This window comes from Sarcophilus harrisii, chromosome 5 (assembly GCF_902635505.1).
Source record: "Sarcophilus harrisii chromosome 5, mSarHar1.11, whole genome shotgun sequence".
Classification (NCBI taxonomy): Eukaryota; Metazoa; Chordata; class Mammalia; order Dasyuromorphia; family Dasyuridae; genus Sarcophilus; species Sarcophilus harrisii.
This window is the reverse complement of record NC_045430.1, coordinates 84,205,821-84,233,610: the sequence shown is the minus strand read 5'-3', so window position 1 is coordinate 84,233,610 and position 27,790 is coordinate 84,205,821. Positions and strand designations below refer to the sequence as shown.

The following is a 27,790-nucleotide window of genomic DNA, read 5'->3' as shown; positions in this document are numbered from 1 at the left end:
CTTGAGAGCTGGGTATGCATGGAACAGAAAGACCCCGACAGTGTCACTGTCACTTCAAGTAAGATATATGTGGAAGCCTGGACAAAGAGTAAAATGTGTTGAGATTCGGGTCAACAGAAACAGGTTTTTATTTACTGCTTTAATTTCATAATAAAGCACAAAACAAGAAGTATCTATAAATTGCCTCTCTTACTCCCACCTCAAAGTTCCAAAGCTGGGCCAAGGCAGATAACCAAGGGCAAGAAAAGGGCAGAGCCTGTTACCCTAGGAAACTGGAACAAAGGACACACCCACTGTCCCCTTTGCCAATCTGCCCCAGCAATTCGGAGCTGCTCCTGGGAGGTAGCTGTGGGGACCAGTGCTGGGGCACCCTCCCATGTCACACCAAAGCTTCTTAGTCATCTTCATCCTCAATCAGAAACCTTCTCCTCTTGTGGATCCTCGGGGGCTCAGGGGAGTCTGGATCAGTATCTATGAGATTTGAAGAAAAGGAAAATAGTCAGGATAATTGAGGATGGTGACAAAGAAGAAGAATAGGAGGAAGGCTATTACACACAGACACACACACATAGGGTGATGGACAGAGAGAACAGGAGAGAGGTATTTTATACTTACACATTTACACACACACATACACACACACATATACATTCATAGAGAAGGAAGACAGAAGGAAGGTATTATCCCAAGGCACAGACACAATGTAATGAAAAGAAAGAATAAGAGGAAAATATTATGCATAGACAGACACACATACACATACACCCTCCCCACCCGACCTTTGCTTTCATTTTCATCCTTCTGCTCTCCATCACTGTCTAGTAGTTGAAGCTTCTGGGACCCAGAACTCGATGGCTCCTCCTCAGCTTTTCCTTCTGAAATGACCCAAAGAGGAACACCAGTAAGGGTGAGGCTCTGCCTGCTGCCTCTGCGCCCCAAGCTAGTCCCCTACTCCCAGACTTGTTACCTGCTGACTCTAGAGCAACCTTCCGTTTTTTGGCCGTCACAGGGGATCCCGGGACTTGTGCAGGCTTCTCCTTCCTGGGCCCCTGCTCTGGGCACTCTGCAGACTGTATCTCAGGCCTTGCTTGGCTCAAAGAAGCTGCCGCCCTCCGCAGCAGTGCAGGACTCAACTTGGCTGGAACTCTCCAGAAAGATTCCTAAGTGGTCAGGGAAGTCAAGGCCAACAATTGGAATGGGGAGGACAAGAAAACCACCAGTCCCCAGTCTGGTCTCCGACGGGCCACAAAGTTCACCTGTTCTGAGGCTGGAGGCCGAATCCCCAGCTTTCTCAACAGCTTCTGGAAGTCCCGATTCTCCATTGCATCTTCATTCTCCTCTGTCAGAGGCACCAAGGGCACTGCCTGGCTGCAGCCTAGGAATAGAAGGGACAGACCTAGATGAGGGAGAAAGCCTGTGCCCTCTTCCTTCTAGTCCCTGATCATGTTTCTGGAAGGCTTCAGTCCCTTTCTCCTCAAATCCCCCAACCTTTCCCACTCACCATCTACCTCCCGGTCTTCAGCTATTCGAATCAGGCAATTCTGGAGCCACTGAATAGGGGCAGAGAAGTCTGAGGAGGTAAAGGGAAAATGATGATCTGGGGGTCCTCCACCCCAGTCTCTCTAACCCCAAACCCTTGCTTCCAGTCTCCTCACCTTCCTCTTGCAGGATCTGCCTAAGGCTTTGGGATATATGGCCTCGGGTGTTTTGGGCTGCTTCAGCCCCTGGGCCTTCTTCATCCTCCTCACTATCCTCCTCCAGCAGTGGATCCTCCTCCTCTTCTTCCTCCGGATCCTCCTGGTCAGGGTCTGTCAGAGGATCCTTTCCATCCAGCTGGAAGGAAGCAGGTATAAGTTGGGCTAGAACATAAGGAGTAGACAGCTTGAGAGTACTGAGTCAGACCTTCTGATCCTGCCCTCCTCACTGGAAGATGTGGGAATAGCCAAGAATGAAATGAAGAGGGCTCACTGGAAGATGTACCAAGATGTGCTTACAAGACTGGTAGTTGCAGGCTTCCTCCGGCGCTTCTTATACAGCTCCCGCCGCTCTGCAACCAGCCCCAAGGACAGAATTTTTTCCACTATCCGGGCCCGTGAGCGCTTAGCTGTGATGTTCTTCATGATGTGACCCAAGACATCTGCAGAAAGGGACAGAGGTAAGGAGGAGATCCAGGGGCACCAGATGGAAGAGAATGAGACCAAATAATTGTCAGAAGAGGGTGACCAGACCCTGCTGCTTCCCAAAATGCAAAAAATGAGTTCCACCTGCTTCTGAATAATCCTTCTAATCTGTCTTTCCACACTCACTCTTCCAAACTTTTTCTTCTCACCTATGGTCACCTTGACCATATCTCAGACAAGCTGACTTATGCCCTTCTTTACAGAGAAGACTGAAGCCATTTAAGGAGACCACTCTCCCCATAATGCCCCTAACTCCATTCTTGGCTTTTCCCAATATCATCACCTAGACTCTTCCTTCCCTCTGGTATGTGTACTCCCTGATAAGGCCTCATTTCTACTTGTAGTCCTCAACCCAAACCCTCTGGCCTTCTCCAGCAAAAAATGAATCACAAATTCTACTAATCCCAAACTGAGCATTCTTTCCCAAATCTTTCCTACTAAATTCCCCTTTCTGATTTCACTATTTCAATCAACAGTATGTCTTGTATGTTCTCCCATTCTGCCCCCCTCCCCCCAATCTTCTCTTTCTGTTCACATTTTTTTCCTTATTCCTAGAACTAAACACACACTTCCATTATTACTCTTCTGGACTCCTGAAATAGCCTCTTTTAGATAATTCTTCTCTGTCTCCTCCATCTTCAATCCATTCTTCATCCAGCTACTTGTTCTTCCTAATGTGTATATTTTGGAGGATTTTTTTGTTGTTGTTATTTTAAAGCACCTACTATTTGCCAGGCATTGTGCTAAACAATTTTTGCAAATAGTATTTCATGGTGGGGCAAAGCCAAGATGGCAGAGAGTAGACAGGACTTTGCCTTGAACTCTTCTTGCTTCCCTCAGAATCAACATTAGATCAAATCTCTGAATGGATTTTGGAATGAGAGGACCCACAAATGTTTGGAGTTTAACAAATTTCCAGCAGAAGATATCTTGGAAGGACTTCAGGAAAGGTCTGTCTCAGTCAGGTATGGGGGGGCAAACAGCTCAGCGAAGGTGCAGCATAGGGAAACCCAGGGTGGAGAGGCCTTGAGAGCAGGAGGACTTTTAGCCAAAGTATAGCAGCATTGGCTACTCTGTCCTGGTTCAGAAGCCAGCAGATCAGCAGACTAGCTGTGAGACCTCCAGCACAATCACAGAAGGCAAATAGTGAGCCCTTGAACCCAGCATCACAAGCAGGACTTGGCCAAGCCCATCCAGCTCAGTGGGGAAGCAGAATGAAGCTGCTGTTGCCCTCTAGAGGAAGCTTGAGACAATCTGCCCTGTGCCCCCTTTAAAAATGAGCAAAAAAGTAAAAAGAGCTCTGATTATAGATAGTTATTATGGATGGAGAAGGGAAGAACAGAACTCAAACCTTGAGGGCACTAAAAGGCAAAATGACTTCAGATGAAGCCTCAAAGGGGAATATGAACTCCAACTCAAAAAAGCTCTCTTAGGAAAATTCAAAAAGAATCTTAAAAGAGAGTTAGAAGAAAAATGGGGAAAGGAAATGAGAGCTTAGTAAGTGAGTTTAGAAAGGGAGACACAGAAATCGTCTGAAGCAAACAACCCCTTAAAAAATAGAACTGGTGAAATGGAAAAAAAAAAAAAAAAAATCCAACGAATAAAATAACTCCTTTAAAAAGCACAAATTGACCAAATGCAAAAGAAGGTAAAAAAGCTAAATGAAGAAAATAATTCACTAAACATTAGAATTGAAGAAATGGAAATGAATGACTCAATGAAACATCAAGAATCAAACAAACCGCCCCCCTTCCCCCTCCAAAAAAAAGAGAGAGAGAGAAGAAAATGTAAAATACCTCACTGGAAAAAAAAAACCTACTTGGAAAACAGATCCAGGAGAGACAATTTAAGAATTATTGCACTACCTAAAAACATTGATGAAAACAAGACCCTGGATAACATTTTCCAAGAAATCATCAAGGAAAACTGCCCTAATATCCTAGAACCAGAGAGTAAAATAGCCATTGAAAGAATCCACTGATCACTCCCCTGAAAGAGACCCCAAAATTAAAACACCAAGGAATATTGGAGCTAAATTCCAGAATTATCAGATCAAGGAGAAAATACTTCAAGTAGCCAGAAAGAAACAATTCAAATCCCCAGGAGCCACAATCAGGATTACCCAGGACCTAATAGCTTCTATTTAAAGGATCAAAGGGTCTGGATTATGACATTCCAAAGGGCAAAGGAGCTTGGATTGCAGCCAAGAATCAACTACCCAGCAAAACTATTGTCTTTCAGGAGAAAAGATGGACATTCAATGAAATAGAGGATTTTCAATTATTTTTGATGAACAGGTGAGAGCTGAACAGAAAATGAGCTTCAAATACAGAACTCAAGAGAAGCATAAGAAAGTTAAAAAGGGAAGGGAAAAAACAAACCCTTTTTTTAAAAAGTTCAAAATGTTATATTCATACATGGGAAGATGATAAGTGTAACTCTTGAGAACTGAATCTTTGCTAGGGTATACTTAGAGGATGACTTTACTTGACTTTAATGTGAGGATATAAAAAGGAAACTAGGGGGAAAAAGGGATTAAATGGGAAGAAGAGAAAATGGGAGGTGAAATGGGATAAATTACATCATATGAAGAGGCAAAAAAAGACCTATTATAGCTGAGGGAAAGAAGGGAGAGGGATGAGTGTTGTTTGAACTTTAAGTTCATCAGATTTGGCTCAAAGAAGGAATATCATACATATTTACTGACATAGAAACTTGTCTCACCCTATAGGGAAGTAGAAGGGGAAAGGAAAGGGAGAGGCTAATAGAAGGGAGAGAAGAAGTAGAAAGAGAATGGGATAAGAAAGGGGAAAGGGCCTGAATAAAAGGGAAGGCAGATTAAGGAAAATGGTGATCAGAAGCAAAACACTGGTGAAGAGGGAAAGGAGGAAAGGAAAGAGAAAAATGTAACTTGGGAAAAACAAGATGGCAAGAAATACAGTTACTAATTTTAACTGGGAATGTGAATGGGATGAACACTCCCATAAAACAGAAGCGGATAGCAGACTGGATTAAAAGCCAGAATCCTACAATATGTCGTTTACAAGGAAGACATTTAAAGCAGATCAAACAAAAGCAAAAATAGATCTAATTAAAAGAGATAAGGAAGGAAACTGCACCTTGCTAAAGGGTACCATAGATAATGAAGAAATATAGATACTAAACATATATGCACCAAGTTATATATCATCCAAATACCGAGAGAAGGTAAGAAAGCTGCGTGAAGAAATACACAGCAAGACTATACTAATAGAGGAATCTCAAGCTCCTTCTATCAGAACTAGATACATTGAACCACAAAATAAACACAAAAGAAAGAAATTAAGAAGGTAAATAGAATTTTAGAAAAGTTAGGAATGAGAAACGTTTGGAGAAAACTGAATGGGGAAAGAAAGTAATATAATTTTTTCTCAGTAGTATATTGACCATAAATTAGCACATACAACCACACAATCAAATGCAGAAAAGCAGAAATAGTAAATGCATCCTTTTCAATTCATGGTACATGTAATAAAGGGTCAGGGGAAAATACACGAAAAATTAATTGGAAACTAAATACACATTAATCCTAAAGAATGAGTGGGTAAAACAACAAATCACAGACACAATCAATAATTTCATCCAAGAAAAGGACAATAATGACACAACATACCAATATTTATGGGATGCAGACAAAGCTGTTCTTAAGGGAAGTTTTATATCTCTAGATGCTTACTTGCATAAAATAGAGAAAGAATAGATCAATGAATGGGGCTTGCATCTATGTATTAACAACAAAGATGAGCAGCAAGAGATTAAAAAAAGAAATTCCACTTAAAATAACTAAAAATAATACAAAATATATGAGAGTGTACTTGCCAAGACAAATTCAGGAACAATATGAGCACAATTACAAAATACTTTTTACAAAAATAAAGTTAAATCTAAACAATTGGAAGAATATTGATTGCTCATAAGCAGACTGAGCTAATATAGTAAAAATGACAATTCTACCTAAACCTATTTATTCAATACCAATCAAACTGCCAAGATATTATTTTACAGAGCTAGAAAAAATAGTATCAAAATTCATTTGAATAAACAAAAGGTCAAGAATTTCAAGGGAACTAATGAAAAAAAAGCAAACAAAAGTGTAGCCTAGTTGTACCAGATCTAAAACTATATTATAAAGCAGTAATCATTAAACCATTTGGTATTGGCTAAGAAACAGAGTAGTAGATCAATGGAATAGGTTAGGTTCACAAGATATAAAAGTCAATGACTATAGTAATTTAGTGTTTAGATAAACCCCAAGATTCCAGCTTCTATCACTATTTGACGAAAATTACTGGGAAAATTGGAAAATAACACGGTAGAAATTAGGCATGGTCCAATACCTAATACCCTATTCCAAAATGAGGTTGAAATGGGTTTATGATTTAAACACATAAGGTGACACTATAAGCAAATTAAGAGAACAAGGAATAATTTATCTCTCAGATTTGTGGAGAAAGAATTTATGGCCAAAGAAGAACTAGAGAACACTATGAAATGCAAAATGGATAATTTTGATTATATTAAATTTAAAGGGTTTTATACAAACAAATCCAATGCAGTCAAGATTAGAAGGGAAGCAGAAAAGTGAGAAAAATTTTTTTACATTCAAGTTTTCTGACAAAGGCCTCATTTCTAAAATATATAGAGAACTGACTCAAAATTATAAAAAGAATACAAGCCATTCTCCAATTGATAAATGATCAAAGGATATGGACAATTTTCAGATGAAAGAATTAAAGAATTAGATCTATTTTTGCTTTTGTTTGATCTGCTTTAAATGTCTTTCTTGTAAACGACATATTGTAGGATTCTGGCTTTTAATCCAGTCTGCTATCTGCATCTGTTTTATGGGAGTGTCATTTCTAGTCATATGAAAAAATCACTATTGATTAGAAAAATGCAAATTAAGACAACTCTATGGTACCACTTCACACCTCTCAAATTGGCTAAGATAACAAGAAAAAAATAATAAAACCTGGAGGGGATGTGGGAAGACTGGGACACTAATACATTATTGGTAGAGTTGTGAACTGATCCAAACATTTTGGAGAGCAATTTGAAACTATGTCCAAAGGGCTATAAAACTGTGCATACCCTTTCATCCATCAGTGTCTCCACTGGGTCTACATCGCAAAGAGATCATAAAAGAGAGAAAATAACTCACATGTGCAAAAATGTTTGTAGCAGCCCTTTTAGTAGTGGCAAGTAACTAGAAATTGAGTGGATGTCCATTGGTCGGAAAATAGCTGAATAAGTTATGGTATACAAATGTAACAGAATATTATTATTCTATAAAAAATGATCAGCTAGATGATTTCAAAAAAGAGACTTACTGACGCTAAATGAAGTGAATAGAACCAAAAGAACACTATACACAGCAGCAACAAGATTATGTGATGATCAACTGTCATGGACTCAGCTCTTTTCAACAATAAGGCCAATTCCAAAAGACTTGTGATGGAGAGAGCCATCTGCATCCGGAGAGAAAACTATGGGGACTGAACGTGGATCACAACATAATATTTTCATCTTTGTTGTTGTTTGCTTGGTTGGTTTTTTCCTTTTGATTTCTCTCTCCCCGCTTTTTGACCTGATTTTTCTTATGTAGCATGATAAATATGGGAAACTTTTTTTTAAATTAAAGCTTTTTATTTTCAAAACATAATGCATGGATAATTTTTCAGCACTGATCCTTGTAAAACCTTGTATTCCAAATTTTCCCCTCCTTCCCCCCACTTGCTCCCCTAGATGGCAAGTAATCCAATATATGTTAAAATACATGTTAAATCCAATATATGTGTATAAATTTATACAATTATCTTGCTGCACAAGAAAAATCAGGCCAAAAAGGAAAAAAATGAGAAAGAATACAAAATGCAAGCAAACAACAAAAAAAGCATGAAAATGCTATGTTGTTGCCCATACTCAGTTCCCACAGTTCTCTCTTTGGACGTAGATGGCTCTCTTCATCATAACGTCATTGGAACTGGCCTCAATCATTTCATTGTTAGAAAGAATCATGTCCATCAGAATTGATCATCATATAATCTTGTTGCTGTGTACAATGATATCCCAGTTCTGCTCATTTCACTTAGCATCAGTTCCTGTAAGTTTCTCTAGGCTTCTCTGAAATCATCCTGCTGATCATTTCTTATAGAACAATAATATTCCATAATATTCGTATGCCATAACTTATTCAACCATTCTCCAGCATTCCAACAACATTCCAGTTTCTTGCCACTACAAAAAGGTCTGCCACAAACATTTTTGTACATGTAGGTACCTTTTCCTCCTTTAAGATCTCTCTGGGATATAACCCCAGTAGAAACACCACTGGATCAGAGAATGTGCACATTTTGATAACTTTTTGAGCATAGTTCTAAATTGCTCTCCAGAATGGCTGGATCCGTTCAATATGGAAATATGTTTAGAAGAATTGCACATGTTTAATCTATCTTGGATTACTGTCTAGAAGAAGAGGGTAGAGAAGAATAAAAATATGAATATAAGGTTTTTCAAGGGTGAATGCTGAAAACTTTGCATGTACTTTGAAAAATAAAACGCTGTTATTAAAAAAATAAAGAAAATTCTGCCCTTGAAAAATCAAACAACCCCCCCCCCCCAATCCTAAATAGTATATTATTTGATCCTCAGAACAAGCCTATGAGGTAGGTGCTGTTCTTCCCCCCATTTTACAATTGAGGAAACAAGGGAAATAAAAGTTGACTGACTTGTCCTAGTCAGGAGGTGCCAGAGGTTGGATCCAGAGGCAAATTTTCCTGACTCTAGGCTGACTGCTTTATCGCTGCTATATCACCCTTCTATTCCAAAAAGTTCCTAGTCCCCACTGAAATAAAGTTCAAACTCCTTGACCTGGTATTCAAGGCCTTCAACAATCTACTCTACTTTATGGCTTACCCTTTTACCATTCCTTACATGCCAAAATGGACTACTCTTGTTTCCCCAAACATAACTTGTATTTTCCCATGGTTTTGTTCATGCTGTCTTCACACCTTGAATGCACTCACTCATTGCATTCTTACCTATCATTTAAAGCCTAATCATATGCCATTTCCTTCATTAAGCCTTTTCGGATGCCCTGTAAATAATAGGCAGCTTGATTCAGTGGAAAGAACTTGGGAGTTAGGAAGAATAAGATGCAAATTCCATATTACCATCTCTTAAACTCAATATCCCCACTTGAAAAACAGAGATAATCACAGCACCTGCCTTCCAGGATTGTTGTGAAGATCAAATGAAATAATGCCTGAAAAGCATTCTTCCAACCCTATAATGCTATAGAAATGTTAGCAATTATTATGATGATGAATAACAACTTTTTCTTCATTTTTTATAAAGAATACTATTTTGAACCTATATGAGGCATTTAATATGCATTATTCTGTATTATGTTTACGTGTATGGGATATTCTCTTTCTAGACTGTAAGTTCTTTGAGGCCAAAGTTGGGCTTAACTAAGATCTATCTCTCCTCCCTATAGTAATAAGCTAATAGTAGCTTGAACGTGGAAACATTGAATATATTTTGTTGAAACTGATGGACTTATTTTTCTATTTGTATCTCCAGCACTTGCACCTCATCAGTGCTTAATAAATGGCAGATATTTTTTTATTTTAATCTAATGATAGAAGGGAAGATTTCATGTTTTATCCATAGTATTCAAAGCTGGAAACAATCATTGTATCTAATAATTAAGGAACAGCTAAATAAACTATGATACATCAACATAGTGGAATAGTATATATTTATTGCTAAAAGAAACCTTAGAGATTATTTACTTTAAGCTCTTCTTTTTATAGATGTGACTTGCCCACAATCTCACAGGTAGGAATGGGAGAGCAGAGATTCTTTCTCCAAAGCTAGAGCACTTTCCACTGCATCATGAATGCTACTATGCCATTAAAAGTGGTAAAAGATGATTAAATATAAAATATAGAAATAGAAGAAAGTAGAATTAGAAGAACACACAATGTAAGTATAACAAAACTTTCAAGGTACAAAGATGGAAGAAAATAAAGAGGACACAAAGTAGATAACTAGACATGCTGTTAAAGTTTGTTTTCTTGAAAATGTAATTAATTCGAATTATATGTATTTACTATTGATTAAATTTGCACTGGTTGAGATAATTAACTCATGAAACTTTTTAAAAGAATAATGAAACTAGTGAGAGAGATGAAAAGTAGTGGCAGAAAGAATCAGATTATGTCCTTCCCTCCCCCCTCCTAATTTTTCAGAGACCATTCCCAAGCCATCACCTCACCATCAGAACCCTGGAACTCTTCAAAGAGTCGCTGAAGTTCTAATTCTTGCTCTTCTGTCCATAAAACCAAGCGGGTCCCCTTCCTGTATGGCAGAAAACCAAGATCAGTGGAGGAAATGAGAGCTAGAGTGGGAAAGAAAATTCCTAATTCCCTAAGGATGCCTGCCTTTGTCTTTGGAAATCCTTGACACTGTCAGCCAGTCCAAGTCCAACCAACTTTTGAATGACTTGCTTTCGAGAATGAGTCGTAGTTGTCAGGCGGGTCAAGATGGCATCTATCACATCCTCTCCTAGGGAAAAAGGAAGAACAGGTGGGTGGAAGAAGATCTAGAGCTCACTGGCCATGATCATTTATTTTACTGAAAAAGAATGCAAAGGTTCAGCTCCTTTCTTTGCCAACTGACACCTAGGGAAGTCAAGTGAAATGCCCTAAGCTAGGAGGTACTTAATGGCAGGGCTTGGATTTCAAAGTTGAATCTTTTGACTCCATAGTGGCATTCTGACCACTATGTCAAGCATTGTTTCTCCTAAGCTTCAAGTCTCACATTCCCAGTTGCCTCCTAGACATTTGAAAATGAGTGTTTCACAAGCAACTTATATTCAACCTGTCCAAAAGATAACTCACTATCTCTTCCCCCAACTAGTCTCCCATATTTACAACCTTGGACCCAAGCTGGACTTGCCTCTCCCCCCTCATTCCACATATCCTATCAGTTTCCAAGCTCTGTGAAGTATCTCTACATCGTCTCATATCTTTCCCCTTCTCTTTATTCACACAAAGAGAATTTTTGTTGAAGTTTTTATCATGTCTCACTGGGACTACTGCGAAAGCTTCCTCACTGATCTCATCTTTCTCTAATCCTCCACACAGATGCCAGAGGGATTTTCCCAAAGCATGTCGCTCTCTTGATCGGTAAACTCCAGTGGTTCCCTTTACCTCTAGGGTCAAACACAAAATCTGCTATCTGGTATTTACATTTCTTCCCAAGCCAAACTCAAGGTATCTTTCCAGACACATTACTGCCCCTGGTGGATTCTAGCCTTTTTTGCTAAATCTTACACAATTTTCTGTCCTGGAATTCACTTCCTCCTCACTACCATATCTTAGAATGGATACTTTTCCTCCAAGCTCAGTTCAAGCATTTGCTATGGAAAGCCTTTCCTGATTCACCCACCCCAGCTAGCCCTTCTGTCCTCCTCAAAATTACTTGGTGTTGATTTTGTGTGCACATCCCCATCCTCTCCCCTCTCTTCCCTCCCAGTCTCCCCAGCATTGTTTGATTTTTGTCCAATGACTGGGACATACTCAAAAGATGCTGGTTGGATGATGATACCCAAGCTCTCACATTACCTTCTATATCTTTGTAGGCCAGGTACAGCTCCTGTAGCTGTTTCTCCTCCTCTGGGCTCCACTTGGAGGGTTTTCGGTTAGAAGATCTAGAAGTAGGAGGGGAACAAATGGAATTACTGGTCTCCATGAGAGAAATAAGAGCGTGGAGTTCCCTACCAAACCCAGAAAGGAGAAGATCTTAAGTATCTGAGGGGAATGGGCCTGGGTCTGCCTGCCTGCCCTCCTTTCCCTATATGTGAAGGATATAAGCAGTATTTTTCTGCCATGGCCACCTCAGGAGCTGGGGGTATTTCATGTGGAGGTAAATGGATCAAAAGGACACGGGAGAACAAAGGGCAAAGAAAACCATGAGAAGAAAGCAGTCCAGCCAAGAGTTCCAAGGCTTTGTCCTGCATTTTCACTGTGACAGTCACATTCACATGAATTCACATGAATTATTATCTTGAGATAGGCTGGCAATACGGTCTCCCCAGGAGCACAGTTCCCCCTCTCCCTCACTGCTCAAGGCTTCCCTGGGCTCTCTGTCCTCCCTCGATCATTTCTCCTGCTGACACTTACTCAGCATCCAGGGAACCATAGCCTTCAGTCATCTCCCGCACAACAGCTGTGTTCTTCCAGAAGAGAAGTTCCACAAAGGCTTTGCGATTGACTTCAGTTAACGCAAAGAACTTGGCCAGCACATATCTGGCAAACGTGACCAGTTCCTGGGAGGAAAGAGAATTAGAGAAGGAAAGGATCAGACACTTGTAAGACTCCCCCATCTTCCCCCCCAGACCAGCAGCTTTCCCAACAACCAGTTCCCTTTTTCCTCAGTTCAATTCTGGAAACCATTTTCCTTACCTTTCTAGTTCTTTCTTCCCACCCATCCCCTCTCCCTTCATTCTCCTTTTTCTTCATTGACATCTCCATTGCTCTCCCTTCGCCCTAGTCTGTGGCTCCCTCCATCTCCACCTGCTTCAGTTTCCTCTTACTTTATAGGCTCCAGAAGCAGGGTCACTAAATATCCGATTAAAGATACTGAAGAGGGAAATCTGGAAGAGCAAGGCTTCCATTTTGAGATCGTGGGCCAGTCGGTGTAACATCTTAACCACACAGTGATTGGTATGGGGAGTGTTCTTCTGGTAGCTCTGCAGCAGTAGTACATAGGCTTTGACAACAGCTGAACAGGCAAATCTATAGTCAAATGCAAAGAAGGAGGAGAAAGAGGATTTCAGAAATTAGATCCTCTCCTCCCCTCTCCTTGTAGCCACAGAGACAATTTTCCCCATCTCCCATTTTTCTCTCACCTTCTTAAGTAGTCTAGGAAGTTAAACTCCTTCTCCAAAACTTGGACAGCTTGCAACTCTTCTTCTTCTTCTTCTTCCTCTTCTTCTTCCTCCTCCCCACCTTGTTCTTCAGGCTCCTGCTGCCCTATAAACAGTGAGGGAAACAGTAGGAGGCAAGATGAGGAGTCACCAGTTCTTAACTCTTTTTCAGCCATTCATTCCTTCTATACCTAGATAAGAGGATATGAAGAAGCAGATACTCACGGGGAAGTGGGGCAGAGAATATCTGTCTTAGCAGTTCAATTTCTTCATCTAAGGAAAAATCTGGGGAACCAAATATATCCCCTTCTGGCCATACTTCTCTGGAAGATAAAAGGAAAGGTAGAGATTCAGCTTAGAGAACCAGACATGGAATCTGGAAGGATTTAGCATTAACAAAATTACTCCATTTGTTGTCCATGAAAGCAAATAAGGCCTATATATATATATTTAAGAATTAAAATTAAAATGGTAGGGTATTTTGTACCCAAGACACAATTTCAAAGAATCTGACTTGGTTTCAGACCAGAAAAGGCTACCAGAGCTACCAGCAGTAGAGCTGTGTGAGTATCTCTCCACAGAGGTCTCCTAAGAGGCTAAGAATCTGGAATTTGTAAGCCCAGAAAGATGAAGAGAAAGGGCTCTAACCTGGCTGACCGAAGGAGGGCCAGGGCCTCAGCAGCCTGACTAGACAGGAGACTATCCTGGATCCGCACCATAGCTTCTGTCCGCTGCTCTTCTACTGGCACCTCTGAAGCCGCATCAAAGGGAACCACAGAGTCCAGAGTGAGCTCCGAATTCTAGGAAAGGATAGGGTTGTGAAGGTAAGGAGGAAAATGTTTTCTGGGCCTACCTACCTTCCTCCTATTCTCAGAAGTACCTACCTGGGCACAATGCTTCAGCTGCTCAGCGAGGGATGGCCACACATCCTCTGCATCCTCTGGGCGGTAGGGAACTTGACCAGCAGCGGCTGGGGATTGAGTGGGTGCCTTCTTTTTCTTCTTCCTTCTCCTTCTTTTGTTCTATGGAGGGAGCAATGCTGTGAGCATAAAGTTGGGTGCTGGAGTTTTGTAAAAGTCAGCAGGATACCCAGGGTGGGCAACCCTCCCTTTCTGTGGCAATGGATGGCATTCTCTCCTTATCATTAATCTCCTGTCCCTCTAGGGACTTCCACTGGCAGATCAGTTGTATTGTATATAAATGGGACATAATACATACTAGCTGCCTGGAGTTCATATTAAATAGAGGTATAGTGGATTGCTTGCTGGATTGGAATCAAGAAAACTAGGGTCCATATATCTTCTCTGGCACTTATTAGCTATGTGATCCTGGGCAAGTTATATTATCTTAGACTCAAGTATTAGTCCCTATCTTAATTGGGTTAATGTGAGGAATAATCAAATACTTATACAAAGTACTTTGCATAACTTAAGTGCTATGTAGATTTTGTAATATACAATATTACATTATTACAATATATCAAAATTTATTATAATATTTACTGTAACATCAAAAGATAATGTGACACAGTGGATTGACAGGCAACCTTGAAATCAGGAAGACCTGTGTTCTAATTTCATCTCTGTCACACACCCATATTGTTTGCATGACTCTGGTTGAGTCATGTTTCTCTCTGGACAACTCTACAACTACATAGTAGGTGCCAATCTGCATAAGTGAAGGGAGTTTCTTTACTTGAAGTTCCATATACCAACACAATCATGGGAGTCATTCTAAAAAGAATTCTCTGCTCTTAAGGAATAAACATTCCTGGAGCTCTATCGGGAAAACTACATTATTATATTTAGATTCATCTGGTTCTTTGGTTTTAATGGGCCTTCCTGACAAAGTGTCTCACACTGCAACAAAATGTTATAGCAAAATTTCAGCACAAACCCCTGCATTTGTGAAGTCCACTCTCTTTTTTCATGCTCCAAAGTGTAACTATTCTCTCAAACTCTGCCTTGGCCCATCTCTCTGTGGCTCTCATTTACTGCTTTCAGCTGCCAACCTGATGCAAATGGCCCTCAATTCATCTCTTCTACAAGGTTCTCTCCAGCTTCAGGCTTGCATTTCTTTTTTTCTTTCTTTTTTTTTTTTTTTTAATTATAACTTTTTATTGACAGAACCCATGCCTGGGTAATTTTTTTTTACAACATTATCCCTTGTACTCACTTCTGTTCCAATTTTTCCCTTCCTTCCCTCCACTCCCTCCCCCAGATGGCAAGCAGTCCAATACATGTTAAATATGTCACTGTATATCCTGGATACAATATATGTGTGCAGAACCAAACAGTTCTCTTGTTGCACAGGAAGAATTGGATTCAGAAGGTAAAAAATAACCCGGGAAGAAAAACAAAACTGCAAACAGTTTACATTCATTTCCCAGTGTTCTTTCTTTGGTTGTAGCTGCTTCTGTCCATCCTTGATCAACTGAAACTGAATTAGATCTCTTTGTCGAAGAAATCCACTTCCATCAGAATACATCCTCATACAGTATTGTTGTTGAGGTATATAATGATCTCCTGGTTCTGCTCATTTCACTTAGCATCAGTTCATGTACGTCTCTCCACGCCTCTCTGTATTCATTCTGCTGGTCATTTCTTACAGAACAATAATATTCCATAACATTCATATACCACCAGGCCTGCATCTCTAACAGTCTCCCACACACTTCCACTGACTTATCTGAGCCTCAAGATTCATAGCCTGCACATCTGAACATCTTTGACTTAGAACCTGTTCTTCCTTCAAACATCCCTATTCCTGTTATGGCATCAGTAGTCTCTGTTACATGTGCTTCGAACTATGGAATCCTCTCTGATATTTCTCATTTGCAACCCACTTGCCCATTCAAACAATTTCTAAATCCAATGAATTTAATACTCCAATATAGCTTCTATATATTCTCTCTTCTTTTCCATTAGAGGGGGCAGAACTTCATCCTAACTGGAGGATCAGGCTCAGTCAGGAAGGCCTAAATGTGAATCCTACTTCTGAGATTTACAAGCTGGATGACATACTTAAGAAATGGGACCCCCACCTCAAATCTCAGAATCTTCATATATAAGAATGAAAATAACACCATCTTTGTACTACCTAAATTGCAGCACTGGTGTGAGGGAACAAATGAGAAAATGGACATAAAAGTATATTTCAAACCTTAAAATGCTACATAAATTGTTATAATAATAATTATTATTATTTCCACTGCCAATGTCTTAATTCAGGCATTTGATAGTTCTCATCTTAAACCACTGTAATATTTCCTAGGCTCCCCACCTCCAGTTTCTTTCCCAATCTATCTTATTCACTACCGATAGTATCATCTTCCTAGTGAACCAATTATATTATTCAAATATTCAAGAATCTTTGGTAGCTTTCTCATTATTTACATTTCTAATTTTTTTGCCATCACAAAAAGCCATGCATTATTTTCTTATTGATCCTATTTACAAGTAATTGATTTCCTCCCATACCTGCCTAAGTCATGGTTCTTTGTCTTTGAATTTAGTTCACAGTTCAGCTGGCCTGTAATGGGTTAAATTTTAAAATCTAGCTTTCCTGCCTCAGAGACTTTAGAGAATGTATAAGAAAACAGGGCGTTTGGGCCTGATACCATTAAGGCACCAAGGTGTCCTTCAAGGATGTCTGGTTTGCTGTCCAAAAGTCTGGGTCACTATCTCATATCTGGATTCAAATAAAGAGTACATCTTAGTCTCATGAGACAGGCAGCATGCCCCTGTTAATATACATGGAGATCCTTGATCAATTATTGTTGTGTAAGCCATGGAGATCTGCCTCAGTTTATCCTTGTTAAAATCTCAGTCATGACAACTGGAAAGGAATTTAATGATCAACAAATCCATTGCCTTTACAGGGCTGCTTTCCACCTGTGATGTCCACCTGATCCACCTAACTCTTAGCTGTGGCTCCAAGAATCTGAAGTACATACAAAGGCCATGCCCAATAAACTGTTTTGGCAGACAGGTTAAACTACCAAGGGGTCTCAAACCCTCTGGTGAGTTAAACATATAAAGACTTTCCCTGGAGGAATGGGCAGATAAGAACAATTTGTTCTAAAGGCCATGAAGGTAGGTGCAGTGTTGTGGGGTGCTTAGAAACTGGGTAGACACCGAAGACATCCAGGTCTTCTCGAGTCATTACTTGTATTTACTTTGTCCTACCACTAGATAGTGATGGTTTTAGAACAGAGAATGAGGCTGACAACCTCGTGCAACTCTGCCTCACTTAAATCCAATTTATGCACAAATCAAAAGACATCACCCATACAATTATGACACAGAGAAAGTTAAGAAGGAAGAGCTCCTTTTTTAGGAGAGAGATTCAAGAGAAATCTGGAAAGACTTAAATGAACTAATACACAATGAAAAGTAGAATTGAGAGAACTAATTACACAATAGCCACAACATTTTAAAAGAGAACAACTCTGAAAGAAAAGAATTTTGATTAATGGACAAATTAATCACAATTCCAGAAGTCTGATGAAGTAACACCTCTAGAGGCAGAGATGAAGGCTTGTGGTCCAGGTGCAGAAGATACATTTTCATTACAAAAGCAATCTGTTTTGCTTGACTATACTTTTGTTACATGGGAAGGTGGAAGAGAAAAAAGTGTCAGGTAGAGGATAATGACAATGATGCAAAAAAAAAAAAAAAAAAAAGGGAAAAGAGTAAAAAAAAAAAGAAGCAGCAATGAAATGCTGAAAAAATACAGAAGAGATCAAAGTAGAGTTCACTACTAATGTTAGAACTGTCAATTGGCTCATAATATATTAAAATGAACAAGCTATATGTGGTAGAGTCATGGTTCCATGTAGAATCCCTATTTTTTAGTTTTCTTCGTGTATGGAAATGTACAAATTTGCTGATGTTGTTCTATGTTATAATTTAAAAACCCTTTTTGAAGGAAAAAAAATTAGCAAAAATACCTCCAGACCACTGTCCTCCCAGTTTTCGATACCTGCACTATTAGATTTCCACGGCTTCGGCAGAAACGCTCCAGCATCTTAAGGAAGAGATGAGTTGTCTCCACCAGGTCACGAAGATAAGAGCGGGGCTGGCGTGTCTCATCAAATTTCCGAAAGAGAGTCAGGAATAATTCTCTGTATTCCATTATGTAGAAGACATTATCTAGAAAGAAACAAAGAGAAGAGGGGGTCTGGCCTGAAGGGTTCTACAGTGCTGAAGAAGGAAGGATAAGAAATAAGAGATGACAGAGTAAGATGCTGCTGAAGTGATAGAGAAGGCTAGGGATAAGGTCTCCCTTACTCTTAATGATGCGGCTACTCTCTCTCACTGCTTCATCCTCAGACGTGTCCATCTTGTTCACTGTGGCCAGAAGTTCCTGATAGGCCTTTAAGGCTAGGTGCATTCTACAGGGTTTGAGAGGAAGGGCATAAAATGAAACAAAGAAGATGCAGGAGTCTGGCAACAAACTTCGGACAACTAAAAGTTGGAAGACCAGCAGCAGACTGCCCCCATCCTACCCCTAAGCTCCCTGTCCAGATGACTTGAATCAAAGCAAAGTGGAATGCTGTCCTAAGGGTCACACAGCCAGAACCTGGGGATCCAGAATGATCAGAAAGAAATTCTTGCCATGTAACTTACCGGCGACCCCAAGAGACAGCTTCTTTCCTATCAGTTAGCATCATCTCATAGTAATTAGTGAGGTTCTGTTCAATGAAGTGGAAAGTTCGGACACTGAGAGTCTCAGAAACCAAGCTAGGTCGAAAATTGGAGGCACGGTTGAAGGTCATGAAGAAGGCCAATGCCCACAGATAGTAAGTCTCATCATGCTGCTGTGCCTTCTCCCTGAGCAGGTGGTCCTAATGGCAGGGAAGAGGATACTCCATCAGGAGAAACTATCAAGCACTCTACCAGTCTATGTTTTACCCAGGAACCTACATGATAATTGAGAGCCCCCAAGATCCTGCCTCCCTCGGTCTTCCAAGATCTTCCCATACCTCCTTATACACCTTCCAGGATCATCCTTATCAAATCTGTCTTTTCCTCACCGCTCCTATTTCTTGTTATTATGTTCTATCATCTCTTGCCACCCCCTTTCCCATGTGTCAGAGAACTCTCGGGGTTTTTCCTCATCTACATCCATGTCCTTGAAGCAAATTTCCATTAGTTCCTAATTTTGTTGTTTAGTCATTTTCAATTATTTCTGACTCTTCATGTCTCTGTTTGAGGTTTTCTTGGCAGGAATACTGGAATAGTTTGCCAATTCCTTCTGTAGGTCATTTTACAGAAGAGGGAACTGAGTCAAACAGGAGTCAGTGACTTCTCCAGAGTCACATGGCTACTAAATGTCTGAGGCCAGATTTGAAGTAAGGGAGATAACTCTTCCTCACGCCAGGCCCAGGACTCTATCCACTGCGTCACTAGGCTGCCCAAGTTCCTGATACTCATTTCTTTTCCACCTTTCCCATCTCTTTTTTTAACCTCCATCCCCGTATGTTTTCATTCCGTCCCTTAAGTCTCTCCTAACCCTCCTATGGAGTCTTCCCAAAGTTTACCTTGACTAGGCCCATGAGGCGGTTATAGCAGTTCTCCAGAAACTCAGAACAAAAGTCCCGCAGGAAAAGGCGCACATTAAGGGCTGAACGGCGCTGGAAGGTGGGCTCCTGGGCCAGCTGACGGCGTCGGGGCACATAGCGAGTATCTTTACCCACATCTGGGCTATAACTTTGAAACTAGAGAAGGAGTTAGGAAAGAGTTATAAGATCATAAATGCAGAGCTGGAAGGGATCTCAGTGTCATTCATGGCACCTCCTTCCATGTATATCCCTAGTCCATCTTCTGCAGGGACTCCCAGGACATTTTTCTCTTCTTAGTGCCAGACTCTTAGATGAGCAAGATGCACCCTCTTGTTCCTATGTCTGAGGAGACAGGTGATTTCAGCCTTGGCAAAGCTTTCTCTATGCTTCTTGATCCCTTCTGCTAAACTGCACTAAGCTGCAGCTGCACAGAGAACTTACCACACTTTTACTTACATTGTGTAGACTTTTATGAAAGACAACGTCCCTGTCTCCAATGGATTTCAGCCCCTGGATAACGTAGGATCCCCCAAAACGAGAATGTCTATGGAAAGCAGACAGTTCAGTGTGACTTTTCCTTTTCTCTGAAGTCTCTTCTATCATCTCATACTTCCCAAATGGTTCTCTGTCTTCCACCATCTTGAAGAAACTGCCAAAAGCCACCTCAACAGATACCCCCAGCCTATGAGGTTGAGAATGAGCCCCACGACAAACCAGTGACAGACGAGAGCAGCTCACCTGCTGCTCCGCTGAAGGGCCCGGTTCTTCTTCTCTGCCATCTCCCTCTGCCGCAGAATTTCCAGCTCGGCCATGTCAGCACCCTGCTCACGTGCTGAGCGTGCCTGCCCGGCCACGGCCAGCTGCTCGGGATTCTGGGGGAGTCAAAGGGGTGTCTGAGGGTTCTGGGCTAAGGATGAGCAGCCAGCAACCCAATAGCCAAGTCAGAGCAGGTACAAGGGCAGGGCTTGGGCCTCACCTGGTCCCGGAACATGAGGGAAACAATTTCTACCACATGTAGACTCCACTGCTGTTCAGACGCAGAGCTGGCCAAGAAGAGCATCAGGTCGTCAAAGCCACTGAGGTGTAAGGCCCAGAGCAGTTGGTCGTGGACGCTGGCTTCGTCATCGACATTCTGCCCCAGAGAGAGAACCCATCAGCACTGCTCCCAGGCTCCCTACACCTTGGCAGGCATGGTTGGGAGGAGGGCCAAAACAGGGGCTGGCAACTTTAACTAAATGCCTTGTCTTCTTGGGAATGTGAGGGAGGAGGGCAGTCCTTTATCTCTTACCTCTAGACACTCACCTTTTCTTGATCTGGGTCAGCTGGGACATGGAGAATGTTTCTAACCAGCAGAAGAATCCGCTCAATTAGCAAGTTGTCTTCTTCCTGACGCTCCTCCCAGCCCTGTAAACACACATGGAAAGTGGCTTGCTTACCTTGTGGAACTCACCTGAAATTGGCTTGGGAGGATGGGAGAAGACCTGGGAGTGAATCCCACCTCTGACACCTACTAGCTGTATGACCAGCGCTGGTACTGACTAAGTCTTTCTATCTCCAAGCTTCAGTTTCCTCATTTGTGAAGGGAGGGGTAATCATATCAGCAGAATTATTATGAGACTCAAAATGAGATAACATGGAAAGTGCTTGGCAAGTCTTAAAACACTGCATAAATATCAGCTGTTATCATAAGGGTTAGAGAGATGGGAAAGGACTCTAGGGGCAATGATGTGGTGTAGTGCAGAGAAACAGGCCAGAGTCAGGAAGCCTCATCCTTCTAAGTTCAAATCTGGCCTCAGACACTTACTAGCTGGGTGACCCTGGGCAAGTCACTTAACCCTGTTTGCCTCAGTTTCCTCATCTATAAAATGAGCTAGAGAAGGAAATGGCAAACCACTCCAGTATCTCCACCAAGAAAAATTCCCAATGGGGTCACAAAAAGTTGGGCCAACTGAACAAAGGATTCCAAGGAACACAAGATTTAGATAAATATAGGGGATTAGACTATAATATTCCTGAAGGAAAGGACCAAGCCTCTGGTACTCATATCTTCTAGCCATGTCCACTTTGGAACTCTGAGCACAACAAAGGTCCAGGACATATAGCTCACTTACCAGCTGCAATAGTTCATAGAGTGTCTCACTGAGAACCCCAAAGACCTTCTCATTGGCAAAGGCCTAGGGCAAGAAGGGAAAAGGCACGGATATAAGCCAAAATACATAGAACAAGTCCTTTATCCTACTACCTTAAGCACAACCCAACAATTCTTAAGCCTCACTTCTTTGTAGGCTTGTAGGTAGCTTAACACTTGCAGGAAATGATGCCGGAAGCTGGGATCCTGAGGAACTTTGCCAAAGCAGAGCAGGGCAGGCTGTGTCAGGTTGACCATAAGCCTGATGAGGAAGTAAAGGAAAAATTATGAGGCTCCCTCACCCACCAAAACGGGACCATTGGCTTATACCCATGCTAACCCTCCTTCCAAAGGAGGCCATAAGCTGGGGACAAAAGCGGCATGAGGAACCAACCTGATAACAGCATCAAAGAGCGGCTTGTCCTGGCGGTGCTGGATGAGGATGGGCAAAAGATCCCCTTGGAGGATCTGGGCTGCTCCTAGTTGCTGCCGCACATCATGGGTCTCATCCTCATACTTCAGGTAGCGGATCAAATCCTTCACACTCTCTGTAGGGGGAATAAAAGATCTCCCTGGGATCTGGGGGCAAGGATTCCATTTAAGTTCTCACTCAATTCCCATCTGAGACAAACTGAGGAAATAAAAACTCCCCAAACTTATTTATTTAGTACCTAAGGGTCCTTACCTAAGCAATCTGGCTCTTTGTGGTAAATATCTCCTTCAAGATACCCAAGGGCACTGCACGTAGCTAGAAGTTCACAGTTCATCATGTGCAAGTCTACAAATCAATAGCTGAGCCAGGAGAGAGAGAAGGCCAGTTGACAATGGGGAAGCCTGAATAGAGAGAAAAATGATAGCCTTTTCATCTAAGGGGGATGAATATTTGGGACTCAGACCATACCCTCCCTCCTGGCCCCAATCTGCAGAGGGAGTGTTCAGTGACTGCTAATACTCCCAGCTTTCTACCCTTCATCTCATTCATCATTGTCTGACCCCCTATATCTTGACTGGCCACTGGGGCTGGGCTGGGTGCTCTGTGAACACTGGACCAGGACTCAGCATACCCAGGTCTGGGTCCTGGCTCTGCTGTTTATTAGCTGAGCAACCACAAACAAGTTACTGAGTCTAAGTTTCTTCACTGACAGGATAACTCTGATTGTATGATCTTCCTTATGCTTCTGTAACTGTAATAATTATATAAATGTGAGGTGTTATCTTTGCAACTTTCTTGGGTGAAAAAGAATCAAAGTCACATTAGTTTCATCACCTCCAACACAACAGCAAGAAGCCAAGAATCAAAATAGTCTTAAATTGTAGAGATAGCTGGGTAGAGCAATGGATAGAGTCAGGCCTGGTATCATAAAGACCTGAATTCAAATCCAGCCTCAGATACTATCTGGGTGACCCTGGACAAGTCATATAATTTCTGTGTGGCAAGTCATATAATTTCTAGATCAGTTTCCTCAACTGTAAAATGGGGATAATAATAGCAGCTATTCCCTAGAGTTGTTGTGAGAATCAAAGGAGAGAATGTGTGTAAAGCACTCAACAGAGTGCCTGTCATATAATAAATGCTATGTATGTACTAGCTATTAATTCTAGGGGTAGAAAGGATCACCTAAGAAATCCAGCACCCTCGTCTCAGACAAGGAAACTGAAGGCCAGAATAAATAGGTGACATGCCCAGGGCAGCTAGGAAGTATATGAGGTAGGATCTCAATCCAAGTCTTCCCATCTCCAAGTGTAGAGCTCTGTCCTCCATGTAACGCTGCCTTGAAATCAGTCTCAGTAAGTTATGAAGGTAATGGAATGTCTCATTCTATAAGAAATGATGAGCAGGCTGCTTTCAGAAAAGCCTGGAAAAACTTACATGAACTGACACTGAGTGAAGTGAACATAACCAGGAGAACATTGTACACAACAATAACAAGATTATATGATGATCAACTGTGATGGACTTGGCTCTTCTCAACAATGTACTGATTCAAGGCAATTCCAATAGACTTGTGATGGATACAGCCATCTGTATCCAGAGAGAGAACTATGGAGACTGAATGTAGATCAAAGTATATAGTATTTTCACCTTTTTTGTTTATTTGTTTCTTTCTTTCTCATGTTTTTTTTTTCTTTTGGTCTGATTTTTTTTGCACAGCATGACAAATATGTTAATATATTTAAAAGAACAGCACATATTTAACCTAAATCAGATTGCAAGCATTAAAGAAGGGAGGGAGAAAAATTTAGAACACAAAGTTTTACAAAAATAAAATACTATTACATTTAAAAAAAAAATAAGTCTCCATACAAAGTCTCTCCTCTTGGTAAGTTACCATCAACCAATCAGCAAGCATTTATTAAATATCTACTATGTGGTAGACACTGAAGAAGGCGGTTTTATTTTATCTTTTAGTGAAGCAATCTCTCCTTTTAAATTTATATACTGATTCACAGAATGATCATAGATCTAGAAAAAGGGAAGGAAGAAAGGACAAATATTTATATGGCACAAAAACAACAAAAAATCACAAATATTATCTCCTTTGGTCCTCACAACAACCCTCTGAAATAGATGCTATTATTTATCCCCATTTCTATGCAAGAACAGTAAGGATATAGCAAGACACAAGAGGGGGAAGGACACAAGATAAACAGGCAACAATTAATCGTCACATAATTCTCCCAGTTCAGGTATAGATGAATCCTGATCACCTCTCACTCCTCTTTTTAAAAGCCAGGAATTTAAGTGTCTGTCTTTTAGCAGATTCTTGCTCTTGCATCTTGAGTGACTCTTTTATCACCCAATTTAAATGAAAGCTTTTGAAATAATCTAGTCCTTCTGTGTTTTTATGAAGATCAGAGGTTTCCTCTGGTAGTCTAGATACTAGATATCAGAAGAGAATGAGGTTTCCCCTATACAGACTCTGTCATCATGCATGTCTCTGCCTCTCCAGCACTCACAAAGCTTGAAAGGACAGATGACAGACAGATGCATAATTCTGTTTTTTTGTTTGAAACTATCTTCCACATTGCTCTCCACACTTGGAGCTTCAGAAGTGAACCTATCTCTACTGCTAGGCAGGGTTTCAATGTCCCGGCTTCCTTCTCAGTGAATATGTCAAAGTCCAGTAGAATTGCCATTTGCTATATGGGACAAGGATCTATACTCAACCTGTCTCTAACCTTGAGTGGCTACTTGTTTACTTTAGAGTAAAATCCAGACTCTTCAGCTTAATACTAAAAGCTTTCCCTTCTGACCCCAACCCACCCTTTTCAGTCTAATTTGTCTCCTCCCGTTTCATGTATACTACCATTCTAGCCAAATCTTATATTGCTATAACATCTCTGGGATACATCTTCTCCATTCAAATAATCATTGCCTCAGTTCTAGCTCTAATAACTTGTGCCTGTTTACTACAGTAGCTTCCCTTGCTCCCCGCTCTGTTCCATTCTCTACAAAAATGCTTTTTAAACTATGGGTCATGACCCTCAATATGGGGGTCACAAAACTATGAGTTATGATGAGTAAATATTTGATTTGTATACCTATTTTATACACCCATATACTCAAAGTCATGTAAAAATTTCTTGGCAAAAAGAAATCGTGAATATGAAGTTTAAGAAACCTTACTTAATACCACTCTCACAAGTGAGTTTTTCCTAAAACACAAGTCTGACTATATCCACATGCACCTCTTTCCCCCAACTCAATAAACTTCAGTGGTTCTCTATTACCTCTAGAATCATATATAAACTCCTCTATCTGGCATTTAAAGCACTTCAAGACCTGAACATCTCTTACTTTTCTAATCTAGTTAAATATAACTCTTCTCTACCAACTCTACAGATACTCAGGTCCCATTTGCCCAAAAGGTTACTTAAAGTTCCTAAGCAACAATTTTCATGAGAGGATTACCTTCCCAGCCCTTCAAGACAGAAGTCAGCAACGAGAAAAAGCTATCCTCTTTCACTGATCCTGGCTGCTATTTTAATAAAACCCATTTCCAAGATTAAAAGAATTCTGTTGATAATGAAAAGATATTTATTTTTGCCTACTTGGGAGTATAAAATATCTACAACCATGAAAAGATAACTAAAACAAAAATGAGTTGTCTGACAATATTTGCTATAGGAGTTCAGGAGGGAGAGATCACTTCTAATTGAAATGATTAAGGAAGTCTTAACACAGAACCAGATGGATTTTGAGCAAGGCCAGATTGCGACAGCAAGGATTTTAAATGGTAAAATTGTTGGGGGAAAAAAGGTCTGCTTGGGGCAGACGGTAAATAGGAAACAAGAGAATATAAGAAAGTAAAGTTGAGCCAGATTGTGACAGTTCCTCATAAAATCACTAGAGCTGGGAGGGATGTTAGGGGTCTTTTAGTTTAACCCAGATACTTTACAGGTAAGGAAATAGTAAGTTAGTAACTCTAAGCCATGCAGGAGAGTCAGGTCACAATTCAAGTTCTCTCACCATAAATTCAGCTTCCTTTCACTCTACAATGTTTCCTCTTTGAATGCTTATGTTAAGGAGTTTGGATTGTGTATCCGCTGAAATTTTTCCCCACAGGAGAATGGCATGATAAAAGCTAAGTTATACAATCATAAACAGTAACGTTATAGGGAGACTGATATAGCAAAAAGATGAGGACTGAAAGGGAAAGGAGTGTGATCAGACGTTCCTGCAGGGACCCCTCCAAAATGTCTATAAATCCTTAATCTGAATCTGGATGAAGTGAGACAAGTTTTATGCTCTGTCACTATCATCCTCCTTACCTCCCAGCCCCAAATCCTTTCCAGGAACACTGGTCTCCTTTCAGTTAAAGACTCCCTCGCCTGATTCAGGGAATTTTCATTGATTGTGCCCCAAATAAGCATTTATTAAACTAAAATCCCACCTACAAGAAGAAGTCTTTCTTAAGCCTCTTCCTTCCCTCTCTGTCCTTAGTGCTAGGGGCTTCTCTTTTATTATTTTCAGTTTGACCCTCTCTGTATCCTGCAGTGTTGTGGGCGCGCCGTCCCCCTCCCCCCTTGGATTGTTCGCTCCCGGAAGTCAGGGGCTTCTTGCCTCTCTTGGCCTTCCCTAGCATGTAGTTGGAGGCACCTAGCAGGCGCCTACTGGGCTGTGAGACTTCTCCTCAGTCCCAGGAACCGACCTGGCTCACAAGCAGGCACTTTAAAGCTGCTGGGACAAGAGAAAACAGACTGTGGATTTCTGGGGTTCACCTTTGCTCCTCCAAACCTTTCCCCACCTAGGTCAAGAAATGAACTAGCTCGCCCTCATCCTCCGTCCGGATTTCTCCCCTGCTCCTCAGCAGAGAAATACTAGCAGGAAGAAGAGCGACCACAGGCTTCCGCGCATGCGCGAACCTCCTCCTCCTGGACAGACCGCGCGCCGCCGCGCATGCGCGAATCTCCTCCTCCCCACGCCAGAGCGCCAGCTGGACAGACCGCACGCCGCCGCGCATGCGCGAACCCGCCCCACCATGCAACCAAGTAAAGAAATTGTAGCAAAGCGGTAGTTTATGGTGAGAATTCTCCCTTCACTCCCCAGTCTCAGGAAGGGCACTTCTATCGCGTTCCCGCCGCCGCCGCCGCCGGCGCGCGTACGCACTCACCACTTCCCTCCGGATCCTCCAGCTCCAGAGGAGGAGCCAGCTCCCGGTGCCGACTTGCCCGGCGCTTTTTCCCGCCACTGGACAATGTGGGACCACCCATTTCCTGGAGGGGGAAGGGGCGGGGCCTAGTCTGTCACCGCTTTGGAGGAATGGTACGGCCCGCCGCGAGCGTCCGCCGCTGCTGAGTGTGGGCTGAAACTGACGCGCAGTTCTCACGGGGGGGGGGGCTCCTCCACGCGGAGTCAAGTTTTCTTTGACTTATTTATCCTTGAATTTTTTTATTTTAATTTTTTTGGTTTGTTTGGAGGATCAGGGGTAGTGGGACAG

General features: G+C 41.4%; 1 protein-coding gene across 4 annotated transcripts; it reads right to left on the bottom strand.

Annotated features, from left to right (window-relative positions):
• Positions 1–58: 58 nt before the first annotated feature.
• Positions 59–27,555, bottom strand: TIMELESS (timeless circadian regulator). 4 transcript variants are annotated; one of them, XM_031941169.1, is made up of 29 exons: positions 27,098–27,266; positions 22,534–22,682; positions 22,243–22,396; positions 21,996–22,110; positions 21,832–21,894; positions 21,023–21,124; positions 20,697–20,852; positions 20,459–20,592; positions 20,177–20,264; positions 19,700–19,876; positions 18,786–19,003; positions 18,447–18,550; positions 18,139–18,308; positions 14,040–14,177; positions 13,804–13,955; positions 13,381–13,478; positions 13,138–13,261; positions 12,823–13,024; positions 12,410–12,555; positions 11,852–11,937; positions 10,667–10,790; positions 10,501–10,583; positions 1,995–2,137; positions 1,656–1,833; positions 1,502–1,570; positions 1,257–1,375; positions 968–1,160; positions 780–875; positions 60–471 (listed from the first exon to the last, which is right to left on the bottom strand). In XM_031941169.1, the coding sequence occupies exons 2-29, from the start codon at positions 22,616–22,618 to the stop codon at positions 395–397; spliced, it is 3,594 nt and encodes a 1,197-aa protein (XP_031797029.1). In that variant the 5' UTR covers positions 22,619–22,682; positions 27,098–27,266; the 3' UTR covers positions 60–394. The 4 variants fall into 4 exon arrangements, with proteins under 4 accessions (XP_031797030.1, XP_031797029.1, XP_012405911.1 ...); XM_012550457.3 differs by lacking the exon at positions 27,098–27,266 and adding an exon at positions 27,464–27,555 and having other exon boundaries at positions 61–471; XM_023504293.2 differs by having other exon boundaries at positions 61–471; positions 26,320–27,266.
• Positions 27,556–27,790: the final 235 nt, after the last annotated feature.

Bases quoted from the DNA above. Each gene is read 5' to 3' on its own strand.
- TIMELESS (XM_012550457.3), bottom strand. From the start codon at position 22,618: ATGATGAACTGTGAACTTCTAGCTACGTGCAGTGCCCTTGGGTATCTT. The intron at 19,004-19,699 runs GTAAACTTTGGG...CCCTGCCATTAG, and splicing joins GCCTCATGGGCCTAGTCAAG to GACCACCTGCTCAGGGAGAA. The intron at 18,309-18,446 runs GTAAGGGAGACC...GTTTCTTTCTAG, and splicing joins GAGTAGCCGCATCATTAAGA to ATAATGTCTTCTACATAATG.